Below are 17,767 nucleotides of genomic sequence, written 5' to 3'. Positions count from 1 at the left end.
AGTTCGTATGCATTAAATTCTGATTAAAAAGTCCTAGGCGGCCGGCCGGTGCCATTTTATTAAAAAAATTACTTGGAAGGGGGGGGGGGCTGGATAGACTTGACTTCGGGAAAGCAAATGAACTTATTTTGTCTCCCAACACCGGGTCCCAACACCAGTTGAAAATGCTAGTGATGTTCATTCTAAGGGACACCGTAGCTTCTGTCATACCTATTGAATTTTAAAAACTATCGGCTATCTTCGTTCTTTCATTGATTTCCTTTCTTTTCCTTTCTGTGTGTTGGCTATGTGGAAAAGAACTTCTGCTATCAACATCTCCTCATAAAATTGATGTTTTAGCTGTTATTATAACAGATGCTTCGGCATCATGGCTGACAATAGTGACACAGAAAGTCAGAGTACCCAAGCAGTCGCAGATGTGACAGTTTTGATTGATTATTTACGTAAAATCGTACCATTGCTGTTGGAAGATGGAGAGCCGTCTGCTGCGTTGGACAACGCCCTTGCCAGCAGACTGCACCAAGAATACATGAAAAAGTTCTTGTCAGATGTTCAATCCCCGAGTCTGCTTATTACGAGAAGTATTACCAAAGGTAATCATGAATTTTTTCATGTTTTCTTCTTTTCGTTTTTGTTTTTCCCTTTTTCCTTTTTCCTTTTCCTCTTTAACATTTTACCTTTTTCTTTTTTTCTTTTCCTTTTTTCCTTTTTTCGTTTTTCGTTTTTTCCTTTTTTCGTTTTTCCTTTCCCTCTTTGCGTTTTTCTTCTTCCTATTTCCCTCTTTTCGGTTTTCTTTTTTCTATTTTTTCAATTTTTGCTCTTTTCCTATTGTCTTTTCCTCTTTTCCTATCATCCTCTTTTTGTTTATCCTGACCTTCTCTTCCTGTTTTTCTGTGTTCTTCATTTCCTATTGTCCTCTTTTCCTATTTCCTCCCTTCCTATTTCCCTCTTTTCTTCTTGTTTTCTTTTCCCATGGTCTTTTTCTACTCTTTTTCCTTTTCCTATTGTGCTCTTTTCCCATTTTTCTCTTTTCATTTTTTTCTTCTTGTTTTTTCCGTTTTTCCTTTTCCTCTTTTCCTATCGTCATCTTTTCCTGTTTTCCCTTTTCCTCTTCGTTTTTTCTTTTCCTATTTTCTATTTTTCCTCTTTTCTTTTTTCCCCTTCATTTTCTTTTATTGCTAATCTTTCTACTTGATTTTCTTTTATATTTTTGTTGCCATTTTTATCCTTAATTTTTTTCCTTTTATAATTTTTTCTGTAAATTATCATTTAATTGTTTAGTGTCAGTTTACCTTTCTTGTTTTGTCTTGTCATTTAAAAAATGTTCCTTTCCTTTTTTTATTCATTTCTTTGCTAATTTTATTTTCTTTCCCAGCTTTTTTGTTCTTTTCTTTATTTTTTTTCCTTCTTTTGTTTCTTTTGGTAATTTTTGTTCTCCCTTTTCTGTCCTTTTCTTTTCCTATCTTCTATCCTTTTCGCCCTCTTCCATTTAAACTGTTATGGGATTTATTAGAAAAAAAATAAAACAGTTCTTGTCAAGTGTTGATAGCGAAAAAATGTAGATCACCAACTCCTTGTCCTATCAGCGTAGTTGATATCTCATTTTAATGCTTAACGATAGAACTACAATTGTGCAAAATATTATTTCAAAGGAGGCTCACATTAAAAATTGGCAGCAGTATGTATGACACAAGGTAGGGGGTGGCGGAGCAGGTGGAAGAGGTGGAGGATGATGGGATTCCGTCTTGGTCTCGGGCACTGATTGCGTGAACGGCACAAAAATTTGCACAGTGGTAGTGTGCGACGTGATCTCCTTGGCAGTATGGTTAATTTTTCCAAACTAATACAATTTTTTTATATATGAATCATTTATGCTGATTTATAATCAGGTGTTTATAATAGAATTTTATGAATTTGATGATAAAAATTAAAAATTGCTCTAATTCTGAAATGGAAAAGGCTTTTCTTTTTTTAATGTAAAATCACTGTCCCTTATGGTGGTACAGATAAAGTAGACAGATTTTGTGGGTTAACAGGTGATGAGCCTTGAAAAGGACTGTTGGGATGATGGAATGAAGAGTTTTCTGATGAAAAATGAAAGTGGAAGAAATTGAGCAGGAATTAAAATGTGAGAAAGAGAAAGCTGTAGGAGGAGAGTGAATTTTCTATGAGAAGTGAAAACGTAAAAAGGACTGTAATCCCAAATGAGATGTGATGACTTGGAGGCGCAGGAGAGGAGTAGATGATTTTCTGAGCAGCTTGAGTGCCTATCATCACTGAATTCTGACAAGATTATTTTCTGTATTTGACAGTATAGTATCCAGATCCAGGGGCGGATCCAGGATTTTCCAAAAGGGGGGGGGCACATTTTTCTGAGGAAAAATTTGACAAAAAAAAAGGAGGTGCACACTTCTGTTTAAATGGCATTTTTACATTACAAATTTTAATTTTGCTTCTCAAGGGGGGGGGGGGGGGGCATGGGCCGGCTGTGCTTTGACTAAACCGAACTCACTGAGTTGGTTTTACCATGATGTACCTGTATCTGTATATATATGTAATCAATGTATTGTGCGCATCTCTTCTGTTTGTGGTTTTGTGTATGTATCAATACTGAATATTAAGTTTATAAAAGATATTTTCATTGTACATTGTACATGTATCTCATGATTGGTGAAAAATTGAGGACAGCCCAGGAAACACTCTGTTTTCAGGTTATGACATGTGTAGCAGCCTTCTTTAATCCACGTCTTTAATCCAGAAAGAGTTCTCTACAGGAGTTTGTAGGTTGTTTTCAGACAATATGAGGATGCCACCATTGCCGTAAGAAATAAAACTCTTTCTGACCTTTTCTCAAAATGAGGTTTTAGCATCAAACCAGTGATGTTAAACCTTTATGATGTGAAGATAGAAGTCAAGCTAACCTTTCAAATCACTAGTAATGAATCTGATCCATGTATAATTCACTGCTTCCTGTTCTGATGACTCATCGTTGTGGCTCATTTGCTCAATGATGCTAACATGTATACTGTGTTCTACACATGTATGTGTACCACTTGCATTACTATTATTACTCCTTCCTTCTCTTCGAATTTCAATGAAACAAAAAGAGATCTACACTTTTTCAGTTCCAAATACTATTCTTTTTTATATTGTTGTTTGGTTTAATAATTGAAAAAAAAGCATACTAGTATTACATCTACTTCATGGCTTCTCGCTAGATGAAGATGAATATATCGAAATTATATTTTTTGTAGATTTTAAAACATAGCAACATAAAGATGTATTTTTAATTTCAAGAAAGCTCATATTTTTTTTTTTTTGTTTTTTTTGGGGGGGTTGAATAGTAGACTACATGCAACTTTTGTTTCCAATACTATTCAGAATTCTATAGGTGTGTGCAGGGAAGTGTATCTCATTTGTCATGCAATGAAAACTACACAGTTTTCATTTTTAAACCTTTTGTATAGCTATGGGCACCGAAGCTGGTAACATAGCTCACTAAGCTTAGCTGGGGTAATATAGGAGTGCCTTGAGCACCAATAAGATGATTATTATTTATATTATGAAATTTCCAGATGAAGAGGAAGAGGAGAATACAGACTCTCCTGATGCCCCAGGGGAGGAGCCTGAGGTTACATACACTGTGGGTATTGAGGTTCAGTTCTTTAACAGCAAGATGGCAAGGTAAATATATATTCAAGGTCAAACACATGTCTTATTGTTCAGTGTGGGAGGGGAATGGGATTTATGGTGAAGATTTTGGCCCGTATTTTGAAGTCAGGTTTAACTTAGATCATGGTCTAACTCTGTGCTAAAATTATGGGAAGCCAAACGTGTCAACATTTTTATTAAGTTGTATGTTTCTTATGTTTACTGTGCTCTTTCCTGATTTATCGATGGTGAAGACAATCATCTATCTATACTTCCTAGACAATTATGAATGATTTTAGAGCCAAGTGAGCTGAAATATGATATCTCTACTGTTAGTGATTTATGTAACAATTGGCTATCCATACTTAAACCACAACTTTACACCTGAGTTAAAGTTAAACCCGACTTCAGAATACGGGCCTTTGTGTTCCTGACTTCACGCTCATAATGAAGGTAGTATTTGTAGATCAACAAGATTTGTCAGGACATGATTGTTTTTAACTTGTTATATTTCCTTGCCAAGAACTGCAAAGTAAAATTTTGTGAAGAATGTTAAATGGTATATAATATGTGCTATACAAGACCTGAATATTATTGATATTAACGTTTTCAATAGGAATCATTTGGTATATAAAAAAAAAATATAAACAAATAATTTGGTGTTCATTTTGTTGGATTCTGTTCAAAAGTTTATCATTATCACACTGGATTTTGTTATTCATCTACATTATAAAATAATTTGGTTTTATTTCAAATTCTTTGTTCATAATCATCTGACTATTTTTTCAATTCTATTTTTTTTAAGTTTGGTGTTCCTGAAGAAAGGTCTGATCATCGATGCAGACAAGTCTATCTCATGTCAGCTCCGTGTTATCAATCTTAGTGAAGGCTCTCCATTTGAGACCCTCCATGCCTACGTCAGCACGGCAGTTGCACCTTACTTCAAGTCTTACGTGAGAGCGTCTGGAAAAGTAGACAGGTTAGTCACTATAATGAAAAATTTGTCAAATTAAAAAAAAAGAGAAGATTTAAGAACATTAAATCTCAGCTACTCCCGACCATTAAGATTTTTTATACATTGTACACGTAGGAGTGTATTGTGACAGATTTAATGATTCTAATAAGGTAAATAATTGATTCATATATTCAAAGTTATTAATGTGGGGATAAATACATAAATGGCTATTCAAGGATTTAATGATTATGACAAGATATGGAATCATCATATCTATAAAACAGTCATGTCACAGTATACACCTATCTATGAAATTTGGAAGAAAAAAAGAAAAGGAAGAAAATTTGCCAACAATAAGTGAATTCATTTCCTATTTTGTTTGTTGAAGGGATGGAGATAAGATGGCGCCCTCTGTTGAGAAGAAGATTGCTGAGCTTGAGATGGGTCTTCTTCACCTTCAGCAGAACATCGATATCCCTGATGTAACCCTTACCATCAATCCAGTCGTCTCCACCATGATCAGGAAGTGTGGTGATGAAGGTCGTAAGCCCAAGGTCATAGACTTTGCTGATAAGGCTGAGGATTCAACCTTCCTCAACACTCTACAGCATGGAGTCAATCGATGGATCAGGGAAATACAAAAGGTGACATGCACTATCCTTGTGGCAGGGCAAATATCTATGCAACATTCCACATTAAAAGTTCAAATTCTATTTCCATAAGAATAAAATTGCAATAAGCATAATATGAATTGTATTGAATACTGACAAGATTAAGTATATTACATATGTGTATTTTTTAATATACTATAGATTTTGTATTCAAATAAAAAATAACTTTAGGAATCACTTTGAAATATCTCACCAAGTCACCGTTGTTATGACCAAATGTTACAGGCCAAGTTTCTTCAGATAGCAATCAAGTGTTGTATATTACCAACTCTGCATTATTGTCTACTTGGTCATCAGTTTCATAGAAAAAGCATGATTAAATTGAAAAGGTCATAATGTGAAATATATATTTGTCCTCAAGATGGTTCCAATTTTTATAGTTATATGTGACGTTACACGATGATGGCTCTCTAGGATTCATTCATCAAAAAAATAGAATTTTATAACGTCTTTTTGATAAGGATTCATATATCATTATCCTCATCCCTACATTAAACAGGTGACCAAACTAGACAGAGATCCAGCCTCTGGCACCGCCCTCCAGGAGATCAGCTTCTGGCTCAATCTGGAACGTGCTTTGCTCAAGATCCAGGAGAAGAGAGAGAGTCCTGAAGTGGCCTTGACCCTAGACATCCTGAAGCACGGCAAGCGCTTCCATGCTACAGTCAGTTTTGACACTGATACTGGTAAGTTGTGCTTACTATGTAACACAAATAAGAATAATAACGGTATATTTACCCAGGGTAGCCACTTCAGTTCCAAAAACTGTTCTCCCGCCTAAGCTTGGCTACCTATTAGGTGCACACAGCTTTTTGAGGAATTACTTCCTGCTGGTACCCATGTACCTCACCTGGGTCGAGTGCAGCACACTGTAGATGAATTCCTTGCTGAAGGAAATTACGCCATGGCTAGGATTTGAACCCATGGCCCTCTGTTTCAAAGTCCGGAGACTAATCCACTGGGCCACGACGCTCCACAATGATCTTGAACTTTGTTTCTTTTAAAGGTAAAAAAATCTGACCAGTTAACACTAGATTCTGCTCCACTTTAGATAAATGTGTATGCAGTCTTGCAATTTACAGCAACTTTTATGCCAAATAATTTTCGATCATTATCAAGGGGGATAATTCTTTTCATGACCATGATCTCTCTGATTATCATATTCACCATCAATGTACATTGTGCAAACATTCTGGTATCTTCATAATTTATTGTTATTTGTTTTATTTATTTGATTGAGTTGCTTGATTTTAGTAACTTCTGAAGGCTTCTCTTGTGGAGAAAAAAAAAAGACTCTACTATGCTTGTTTTATTTATTTTCTATTTTTTTCTCTGCCACCATCAGGTCTGAAGCAAGCTCTTGCAACCGTTGCCAACTACAGTCCGTTGATGAAAGACTTCCCCCTCAACGATCTCCTGTCTGCCACCGAGCTAGACCGTATCCGCCAAGCTCTGGTGGCAATCTTCCTCCACCTTCGTAAGATCCGTAACACCAAGTACCCCATCCAGCGTGCCCTTCGTCTGGTAGAGGCCATCTCTAGGGATCTCAGCTCTCAGCTGTTAAAGGTAAGTCTTAGGGACAGTCACAACAAAGTAAAAACAGTAAAACTTTACATAAAGACGACCCAAAGGAGACAAAAGCCGTCTCTATGAGCAGGTGTTCTTTTAAGGACATATTTCTTAAATCCAGGTTTCAATGAGGAAATCTAATTAGGGAAATCAAACTACATGTAAATGGACTTGAAAGACAGGTGGTTGTTTAAACATGTGTTATTGTACTATAGCATCTTTGCCATTCAATGGTAACAATGCTCAACACCCAATCAAAATCAGGATTTCTTGGAAGTACCCATTGGATGGCATGTTACTTTGATAGTAACTTTTATACAATGGGATCCCTAGTCATCACCCCTTTGACAATTGAGTGTGGCACCATGAACAGGTGGACTTTGTGATAGGATTTCACTGTTTTTACAAAATGTATACTCTCATGTAAAGATCGTAATGATATGGGAAATAATTAGAAGTTCTTATCATTTTACTTTAGTAGAATTGTAAGAGTTCACATGAGAACCCAGGCTTACTCCATCATATCACTGCTTAAATTGCTTTGTTGAGAATTAACTTCTCAGAGCGGTCAGCTTTGCTATCTTGACCCTGTAACATATAACTTAACAATTGATCATGGACTGATTTTTAAATTGATTTTTACAGTAACAATCAATCACAAAAATCAGGTTCACGATCAATCGATAAGCTTTATGTTCTGGGGCCCTGGTCAAATCAATTTTTAATCACTTCAAGAGATTCTTTCAAGTTCCAATCCATCTACCAATCACCTACACTTTCTTCATGTTCCTAGGTCCTTGGTACCCGTCGCTTGATGCACATCAGCCACGAGGAGTTTGAGAAGGTGATGAATGCTTGCTTTGAAGTGTTCGGTAGATGGGATGACGAGTACGAGAAGCTCCAATCACTCCTGAGGGATATTGTCAAGAAGAAGAGAGAGGACAGTCTCAAGATGGTATGGAGGGTCAACCCGGCTCACAAGAAACTACAGAGTAGACTGGAACAGATGAGGAAGTGAGTAGAATTGTGATCTATGTAGGTGGGGAATCGTGCAAAGAGGGATGAGAGACCTACAGGCTGTAGATATCAATTTTTATGGCAAGCTCATTTTCCCAAATGACAAATTTCTATATTACAGCACAAATGGGCATTTTCACGGTAACTGACATTACACGGCACAATGTTTTCACACCTTTCATTGTGTGTATCTCTAAAACAACAAATGATGGGAGTTTGCTTTTGATAGAGTTAATAAAGTGAACCTTGCTGTATACTCTGATACTAAGTTTTCCTATGTAACCACATTTTTTTACGCATCAGCAAGCAAAAAAGTGTCGGTAACTGACATTACGCAAAAGGACATGCAATTTCAGGGTGTTCATTAAAATTGAAATATCTCATGTCCCTGAGTAGATAGAGTAATAATTTGAATATGTAAATATACCTCCGTTACTATGTTAAGATGTGTCAAAATATTAAACAATTCGTTTTTGTCTTTTGGGGGCTATGATAATTTTTCCACAACCATGCTGGTAACTGACATTACGGTAACTGACATTACACTTAATTTGCCATAGAGATAACACATGGAAGTCAAATGTGTGGAATTATTGCATTGTATCTTCTGTGCAGGGCTTCACATGAAAGTGAGCTTGATGTGGAAGTATACCCGAGTTTCTAGGAGCATTTCAATGAAAAAACTTTTTCTTTTTCTTAATTCCTTTCTTTGATTTGAACATTTTTATCATTACTTGTCAGTAACTGACAATACACATTAACATTTACCAGTGCTATATGATTTTCAAAGGCATAATTTTCTTGGTACTTATATGTAAGGCTTTTTAAAATCTTAAAAGTTTCATAATACTTCACAGTTTTAATTATCAAAAGATAAGAAATGTATGTTTTACTTACTCGGGGGGGGGGGGGGGGGGGGTTGGTGGGGTCATAGCAGCTACATGTTTTCCTATAGTAATTTAATATTGCATTGACTGTACACACAGATTTTTCTGACTATACACCCATAATATATTCATCAATTTTATATTGACTTTTTAAACCTTTACTTCTCCAACCTCCCCCTCCCCTCAAAAAGGCAAAATGAATTTAAGGGTCTCCTCCCCTATGCTACACGTACCCCTCCCCCGAATCTCATGCAGCCATGTAGTTTTATTGATTTCTATTCTGGTCAGTGCAAGCAATGCTTGTTCATATCTGTCGGATTTCAATTCTCTTCATAATTTGTTTAATCATTTTCTTTCCTTATTTCTTTTTTAAGCTGTCAACAAAAAATAAACTCCAGCTTCTAAACTGACACTGAACTATTTGTAAATTAGAAAAAGAAACCACAGTTTTAGTAGATCCATGCAACATTGATCAGAACTGTCAAATTTCACTTTTCATCTATACTTGTAAACCAAAAACATAATTGTATCACACATCCACACTACTAACAGGTATAAAAACCAGGAATTTACTTTTAGCGAGGCAATGCTCAAAAGAATCCTAGAAACTAAAAAAGGGACCCTGGAAATCCCCTTCATCACATCATCATCGCTTAAAAAATGTTGCAGATTTAGGCAATAGGTTGGGAAAAGTACCCCCTACCCCCCCCCCCCAAAAAAAAAAAAAAAAAAAAAAAATTGTCTGATACAAACAATTAGGTACTTGGTAAGTGCATGTACAAAACAATTTCATAGTAATTTTTTTTTTGCATGATGGGAATGCAACTTCCTTCATAATTTCATATAGTATTCCTTATGAACTATACCTTTTAAAAGTCAATAGCAAGCTCGTTCTGGTGTGACTTTTAAAGTGAAAGACTTAAATAACAAGTATACAATATTTCTTCACCATAAAATTGACCACATATTTGCATTTCAATATTGGTAACCAACGTTTTATCATGGTAACTGACATTACATCTCGGTAACTGACATTACATTTTCCACTTGGTAACTGACATTACATATATTTAATGGTACCCTATGGCTTCATTGTTAATTGGTAATCTTTAATTTTGGTGTAGAAGGGAGGGGTGTTACCTAGAGAGGAAATCTACCAAGTTTCATATAATATATCCTCTTTTCCAGGAAATGAGAAAAAAAAGTTCATGTTTTCGGTAACTGACATTTCATACCATATCACATACTTCATCAATGTTTTTTTATCAGATGAATGAATTACTGGTGTTTCTTTCTGTGGGATTTTAAAAAGTGTTATAATAGCAAGCTAAATCACAGGCGAAAACATCATGATCAAACCTGTTCTTTAAAAATCTGTCAAAACAAAATATGTATCAATATACTTTTTTCAACACTAATTTGTATCCATACTTTGGCAGCCATTTTGAAATAAAAAATGGCTGCCAGAGTCGGAAAAAAATTTTGTCTCAGAAACTTCAGGTCTTGTTTTATTAAAAAACATAAAGCATTTGACATGAATATCAACTTGATTTTTTGGCCTCTGTGTCCATCTGTGGTGAAAATGCCCAAATGAGAAAAAAAATATTAAAAGGGGACAAAAAAATCTTCAAGGCTGATGAAAGGGGCAGTTAAAATGGCATCTGCGACCATGGACTTTGATGGCCTTAAATTAATTTAAGCCCTGGCCCTGAAAATCAAGAGGAGAGGGATGGGTTGGAGTTCTAGTATTGAGATTGATATTTGAGACTGTTATTACAGAAAAAGGGAAAAAGTCGTGATAATAGCTTACTTTGAGGACACATCTATATATATATATATATATATACATATATATATATATATTCAAGTTTCAAAATGATTCTTATTTCTATTTTTCTTTTAAACTCCCTCAAAAAAAAAATCACATAATCTACTGATGATCGTTTTTGCATTTGCATACTGATCTAAAAATGCAATTTTTTTGTCTTTCAGGTTCCGTCGCCAGCATGAGCAGCTTCGAGCAGTGATCGTCCGTGTGCTGCGGCCAGCTGTCACTGCTCCGGTGCCCACCAGTAGCCCTGGAGCCACTCCAAGCGAGGAACCATCCCAAGCTAAACTCAATGAACTCATGATGGACTCAGCTGATGCTAATGCCATCGAGGTAAGGACAGTTGATATCTAGACTTCTGATTTATTTATGTCAACCTGACATCAGGGTTTACCATTTTCAATGACCATTTTTTGATAAACTTTTGAAATCCTTGCATCTAGTTGACTCTGAGAAAATTTGTCAGTGAAAATCGTTGACAAAACTCTTTCATGAAATGCTCCCCAGGAGATCATTTCATGAATGTTGTCAGCACTGACAAGTTGTCATTTTCTGACAGTTACCATAGTTACAGTCAGAAACCTGTTCATCTCTACCAATCAAAAGATTGAAATTTTTCAGATCTTACCACTTGTTTGACGTACATATTATTCAAAAACCTGACCAGTAACCAATTAAAAATCATGTTTTAAATTTGCGGTTTATCATAAAGCCTTGTATCACAAGGTCCTTCTCACTCCAAATCAGTCAAAGAAACTGTAGCAATGTTACAGTTAATGGGGAAGTATGATTTTGTGCGTTTTGTGTGCCAAATGTTTAGATTCCTTTATTTGTTGTTAAAGTGAATTCCATCATTCCATTCTCATATACAGGAAGTGAACTTAGCGTATGAGAATGTGAAGGAGGTTGATGGTTTGGATGTCAGCAAGGAAGGTGGTGAAGCATGGGAAGCGGCCATGAAGCGCTACGACGAGAGAATCGACCGGGTCGAGACCCGTATCACGGCTCGTCTCCGTGACCAGCTTGGCACGGCTAAGAACGCCAATGAGATGTTCCGTATCTTCTCTCGCTTCAATGCCCTGTTCGTCCGGCCTCACATCCGTGGTGCCATCAGGGAGTACCAGACCCAGCTGATTCAGAGGGTCAAGGATGACATTGAGTCACTGCATGACAAGTTCAAGGTCTGTATAGGAAGTGTGTTGCAAGATTTTTTTGACATGACATTTTCTGTGTAGATTGTATTAAAAAACAAGTAACCTGTTCTTATTTTCTATTTACTCCCTTTGTTTTCTATTCGAATGAAGGAGATATATTAAAAAATGAAATATTTAGAAGCGATTTTCATCAATACCTTGAGCTATATGATCAGAAGAAATGAAAGTAAATGTGTTCAGTTAATGCAAATATATTTCTAACATATATTTGCAGGAACAATTCTATAAAGTTGTAGGTTAGTGAATTATTAATGTTTCTACTATTGATCCATTATCCATCAAGGCATCAACAGCCTTCTTAGTTTTGGAACAATAGGAATTAAGAAACTTCTTTTGTGTAGGTTTGTGTCCTCATATATGTACTGCTATATTGTTTCACATGGGGATGTATGGATGAATTGCAAATATGTTGTTTTATAATGCAGGTTCAATACCCACAGAGTAAGGCATGTAAGATGAGCAAAGTGAGAGATCTACCACCTGTTTCTGGATCCATCATCTGGGCTAGACAGGTATGTCAAATTGAGATCCATTAACATCTTTCTTTTGGAATCGTCAAACTAATGCTTAATCCTGAAGATAGTGGATTGAAGTGGTATTATAATAATATTTTATGAACTTCTATAAATGCAACTGGTAGTCTTGAACTAGAGAGCCTACATTGAAATGTGTTCTAGGGAGGTGAAATACCTATTTCTGTACATCTACGCCATGGGTGGTATTCTGAAAATAAAGGATAAGTTTAATTCCAGATTAAAAAGAATTTTAGTCCGCACTTCTATGGAATGGTTTCATCTTCCTTCTTCCATATTAATGAAAAAGATAATGTACAAACTATCGTATTCTTCTCATTTCACAATATAATTAATAGTTTTTTAACAACTCTTTGTCCCAGGATTAGAATATTTTGTACTTGATGAATAAGATGGTAAACAGCATTTCATAAATGTGTAATCTAAGTTAACTTAGGGATAACTAAACAATTGCTAGGTGAATCCATGGGTTTTACATTTAAATTGTTGTATTAGAAGTTGATTCAGTAGTAGAATAATAAACTGAAGGCAATAAACCAGTTGGATTTGACATTCTCCTGTTAGATTGACCGTCAGCTTGGAGCCTACATGCATCGTGTTGAGGATGTTCTTGGTAAAGGATGGGAGAACCATGTAGAGGGTCAAAGACTCAAGGCTGATGGCGATAGCTTTAGGGCCAAGCTGGACACACAAGAGCTCTTTGATGAATGGTCAAGGAAGGTGAGTCTCCATTTGGGTGTAGCAAAAAAGTTATGTCCTATTCCGAACCAATCTGATTTAGTGCAAGGAAAAACAAAAAATCAAGAGCGAATCATTTAATTAAATGCAAATTTGTAGTTGATTTGCATTGAATTGCAACTCAACTTTCATGCAGTGTCCTGTTACGCTTTATTTTCAAGGCTTAAACATGAAAAGTATAATTTTCATGTCAATTTCTTTGTCAGTAGGGAAATAAGTATCAGGCAGTTGGGTGTGATATTGTATTGAGTACTAATCAGAAAGTTAGAGTGGTGGAAGATTTCATCCAGTGTCGACCACTGTAGTGATACAAACTCCTTTAAATATGGTACAGTTATGAAGAGTTGGTTATTCTATCTTTCATTTCCTTCAGGTTCAAATGCGCCAGCTTGGTGTATCGGGTAAGATCTTCACCATTGAGACCATCAGAGCCAGGACCGGAGTCAAGTCTGCTAACTCACTCAGACTCAAAGTCAACTTCCTACCAGACATCATCACCCTCTCCAAAGAGGTGATACATTGATACTTCTTACCTGGGGGTGTTTTACAAAGATTTATGTATGACTAAAAATGGCACCTAAATGCCCATTTGCGCGTGGTAACTATCACATCGCTGAGTTGGTCAGATCGCGCATGTGGGATGCATGCTACCATGTATAAATTGATGAGATTGCACATGTGTGTGTTGACTTTTAGTCAGATTAAAACACTTTTTTAAATATCCTGACAATTGTTATTTCTTGTATTTTTAAATGTCTATTGTATGTTTGTGCAAGGCAGTATGATCAAGTTCCTTTATTTTGACCATGACAAAAAAATCCTATCCACATTGCCTGCATTCATATGTTTTATTTTCATCATCTAGATTACGGATTATTGTTATTAGATGTTGATGTGTATGTGTTTGATTCTTTTTCCCGACAATAATTCGTACATAATATGTATTCTTAATTTTCATTGAATAATTTTTTTCTTCATTTTTTGTAAATAGCACTTTGAGACTTGTGTCTTAAGCACTTTCTGAATTTGAATAGTATTATTATGAATAATAATGTTTAGATTGTTTTGTCATTCAATTAGGACTATATACTCTGAAATACTTGTAATTATCTTCATTCTCCAAAGCATCTAATTCCTATACGTTTTCAATTTTATACACTTGTACCTTCAATTCAAGCAGTCATACACTTTTGAACTCTGTTTGACAGGTGCGCAACCTAAAGTGGATGGGATTCCGTGTCCCCCTGGCCATCATCAACAAAGCCCATCAGGCCAACCAGCTCTACCCGTTCGCTATCTCCCTCATTGAGAGTGTACGCACATACGAACGCACAAATGAGAAGGTAAGGCTATAGGCATCAATGCTAATGATTATTTTTAGTGTGTCAAAGACAATCAGATAATTTTGTCTCTGTGATATTCACATGGATATAATTTCTTACTGACTAGGAAATGTTATATTATGTTTGTGAATGCTTATTGAAACTGCAATGTACACCTTAAAAAATTAGAAATAATTGTTTAGGCTACTCCATTTAATATTTCTAGAAAATATTCATGCTTTCTTCATTTGTGTATGTATGTATTTATTTATTTCTAAATCATATTACAAATCATTATATGTATACTGAATTTAATTTTTTTGTGTGTGTTGGGGGGGGGAAGGAATTTCATTCATATTTATTTATTGGTATATACACACAAATATAAGCCAGCAGCACAGGCTGAAAGGGTAAATTTACAAGCAGATTAAAACAAAATTATATTCAAGATACCATATGTAGAATGATAGGGCCTAATGATTGAATGAAATTGAATTTAATTGCAATTTAGCATAATTTGAAATCAAATTCAATCTTCTGAATCGATCAACATTCTTGTATCATTTATAATCCATCATTGATCTGTTCTTAGACTGTTTCATTCCTATAACTGATATGTGTGTTGTATTGTTATTTGTTTAGGTTGAAGAGCGTTGTTCTATCGTCCTCTTGGTTGCTGGTTTGAAGAAGGATGTCCAAGGACTCATCTCAGAGGTATAGTCAAAGATTAATTGATGAGGGTGTTTAGTGAAAGTTGTCAGCTCTTACAATTTCAGTGAAATCCATGGTTTTGATTGGCTGAGCACTAGTGTCTGAGTATTACTGTAGTAACATTCAGTGCTGATAATAGTTTTTACCACTTTCATGAAACACTCCCATGTCTCTGATGAGAATCTAAGGATTCTCTGTTTTTTATGATATTTACAAAAGTGTTTTAAAGCTCTGAATTGATTTGCATTATTTCATGGAAAGATCATCTTGCAAAAGGATTATGGAAAATGTGATTTTATTATTTTATTCCAATTTATCATTTTTTATTTATTTATTGATCAATATTTGTTTAGTTTTGTTCCTATTGAATACACACTAATGTAGTGTATATTTATGCTTGATTTCTACACATTTACAAAATAAATATGATAATATTTTTTTTTTTTTAAAGCATTAACACTATAGAATCTAGTTCATTCAGAAGAGAATGGACTGTGTCATAATGACACATACTTTTGTGGTGTACATCACTTCAGTAAATTGTGTGTAATACACTACTGACTCTACATTGCTAAGTATGTATGCTCCTGTGCGTGGAACTCTATTGACGAAGCAGTAGTCATAATTTGTATGATATATTATATTTTAATTTTTGTGCACACAGGGATCTCACCTTGCCTGGGAGTCCTACAAACTTGACAACTATGTACAGAAGCTTGCTGAATCAGTCTTCAACTACCAAGAGAAGGTATCATACACAACGTGTTCTATTATATACATCACATGCATTGTTGGACAATTGTTTAGCACATATTGGTATAGACGTCTGTTTAGTAACTTTGGATGTGAGCCTATATTCAGCAAATGATTAAAATATATTTTTCATAAGATTATGTACCTTTGCACATACAGATATGACACATGCTGAATGCATGATGTTTAATAACTGTGGTAAGCATACAAAATAAGGTTATTAACCCTTTCCACGCGTACTTCGCACCAATGCACACTCGGTGCCGTGCGAACTTCGCATTTCACACTCAACAAACAATGCATTGTTTCCCTCCCTGAAAATAATTAAGTACAGATGGGTTCATGGTCCAGCGCACAAAGAGTTAACACTCAACTACATTCAGTTGAGGAAGGTGGTAATGTCATTCCTGCTCTTTTACTTTGCATGTCTTTGGTTAGTTTCTCTTCTCAGCATTATTTTAGCAAAAACATCTGAATGTATTTTTCATATAATGATGAAATCAAATGACTTGAGCAGAATAAGGGAAAATGTATAATTTGTAATTTGATTATCTTGTTTTTTATTTAGTTGTCAGGTGGATGACTTTATGATTGAGGAGGGGATTTTGTTTTATTTTTCATTTTATTTCATTTTATTTCAAGTTTTATTTCAAATAATAACACTTTACACATGTCACAGCTAAAAAGTTGTCATGAATATGAATAAAATACACATAGCATAATGATCAACACTTTAATTCAATTTGTATTTATTGATAATCAAATCAAACAATTTGAATAGAATAAGGACAAATATATGTTTTACATTTATTTGTCAGGTGGATGACCTTCTTGTCATCGAAGAGAGGATCGATGAGGAAGTCCATGCTCTGGACACATGCCAGTATGCACCACTCATCCTAGCTGAGATCATGAGTCGAGTACAGAAGGCAGTCGATGATCTGAGTCTTCACTCCTACTCCAACCTCCCACAATGGGTGGCCAAGCTTGATCTAGAGGTAAGTTAGTCTTGAATTGCAGACATGAGTTAAAATGTTTTACATGCCAGTATGCACCACTCATCCTAGCTAAAATCTTAAGTCGATTACAGAAGGCAGTCGATGGTCCGAGTCTTCACTCCTTCTCCGACCTCCCACAATGGGTGGCCAAACTTGATCTAGAGGTAGGGTAGTCTTTAATCGCAGGCATTAGTTAAAATGTTTTACCGACTTTGACTTTGGCAAATAGTTTGAATTGAAATATTTCAATTTCTAAAATTTCCCTTTTACATGAACAAATAATTATTGCTCTCAGTGGAGATTGATGTGAATTTTAATTTGATAGTTGTATATTTCAAAAGAAATTTGTTCTGTCCAATTATGGTTCTATCATACTATGTCTCTCAATTCAACTTTAGAGCTGTAGGTTCCCTTAATTTTACAATTCTGATAGCTGTGATGATATTCCTACAGTTACTCCCAAGAAACAAGTAGATAAAATGAAGGAAGGCAAATCACAGGAAATTGAAAATGGGATGGTGATGCATAATTAAAGTCACAAACTGTTCCTTTTATCAGGTTGAGAAGCGCCTAGCCAAGCGTCTAGAGGCCGGCATCCGAGCCTGGACCAAGTGTCTGCTAGGTGAAGACAGACAAGCTATGGAAGACAACATGGATACAGATGGACCAGCTAAAGTCAGACCAGGAGGAGACCCCAAGATCACTGTGAGAAACATTTAGATTTCATTTCATTTCTGAAAGACTTCAGAGTGTCATTATCATAGTTTGTAGATTATAATTCTTTAGTTGTGATATTTTGTCTTCAACACATTTTTGTTTGTGGCTCTGCAAATAAGGTCGGAAATGTGTTTGATCATGCATGCTGTCATTATATTTCAAGACCTTTATTTTCTTCCTTGTTGGACCACAAGAAGGTCTCC

At 35.4% G+C, this 17,767-nt stretch overlaps 1 protein-coding gene across 1 annotated transcript in view; it reads left to right on the top strand.

The window, feature by feature from the left end:
* The first annotated feature begins 272 nt into the window (after positions 1-272).
* The window catches only part of LOC129265276 (cytoplasmic dynein 1 heavy chain 1-like), an 80,282-nt gene continuing 62,787 nt past the window's right edge, over positions 273-17,767 (top strand). The window contains exons 1-17 of the mRNA XM_064102507.1: positions 273-593; positions 3,576-3,684; positions 4,457-4,630; positions 4,995-5,250; positions 5,777-5,963; positions 6,623-6,843; positions 7,640-7,860; positions 10,743-10,911; positions 11,451-11,759; positions 12,218-12,304; positions 12,890-13,045; positions 13,437-13,574; positions 14,272-14,406; positions 15,028-15,099; positions 15,761-15,844; positions 16,668-16,847; positions 17,406-17,552. Of these exons, the coding sequence (XP_063958577.1) occupies positions 368-593; positions 3,576-3,684; positions 4,457-4,630; positions 4,995-5,250; positions 5,777-5,963; positions 6,623-6,843; positions 7,640-7,860; positions 10,743-10,911; positions 11,451-11,759; positions 12,218-12,304; positions 12,890-13,045; positions 13,437-13,574; positions 14,272-14,406; positions 15,028-15,099; positions 15,761-15,844; positions 16,668-16,847; positions 17,406-17,552 (2,871 nt within the window). The 5' untranslated portion in view covers positions 273-367. The remainder of the gene's footprint in view (positions 594-3,575; positions 3,685-4,456; positions 4,631-4,994; positions 5,251-5,776; positions 5,964-6,622; positions 6,844-7,639; positions 7,861-10,742; positions 10,912-11,450; positions 11,760-12,217; positions 12,305-12,889; positions 13,046-13,436; positions 13,575-14,271; positions 14,407-15,027; positions 15,100-15,760; positions 15,845-16,667; positions 16,848-17,405; positions 17,553-17,767) is intronic.

The sequence above is a fragment of the Lytechinus pictus genome, chromosome 7, assembly GCF_037042905.1.
Source record: "Lytechinus pictus isolate F3 Inbred chromosome 7, Lp3.0, whole genome shotgun sequence".
Classification (NCBI taxonomy): domain Eukaryota; kingdom Metazoa; phylum Echinodermata; class Echinoidea; order Temnopleuroida; family Toxopneustidae; genus Lytechinus; species Lytechinus pictus.
This window is presented reverse-complemented; position numbering and strand designations above follow the sequence as displayed.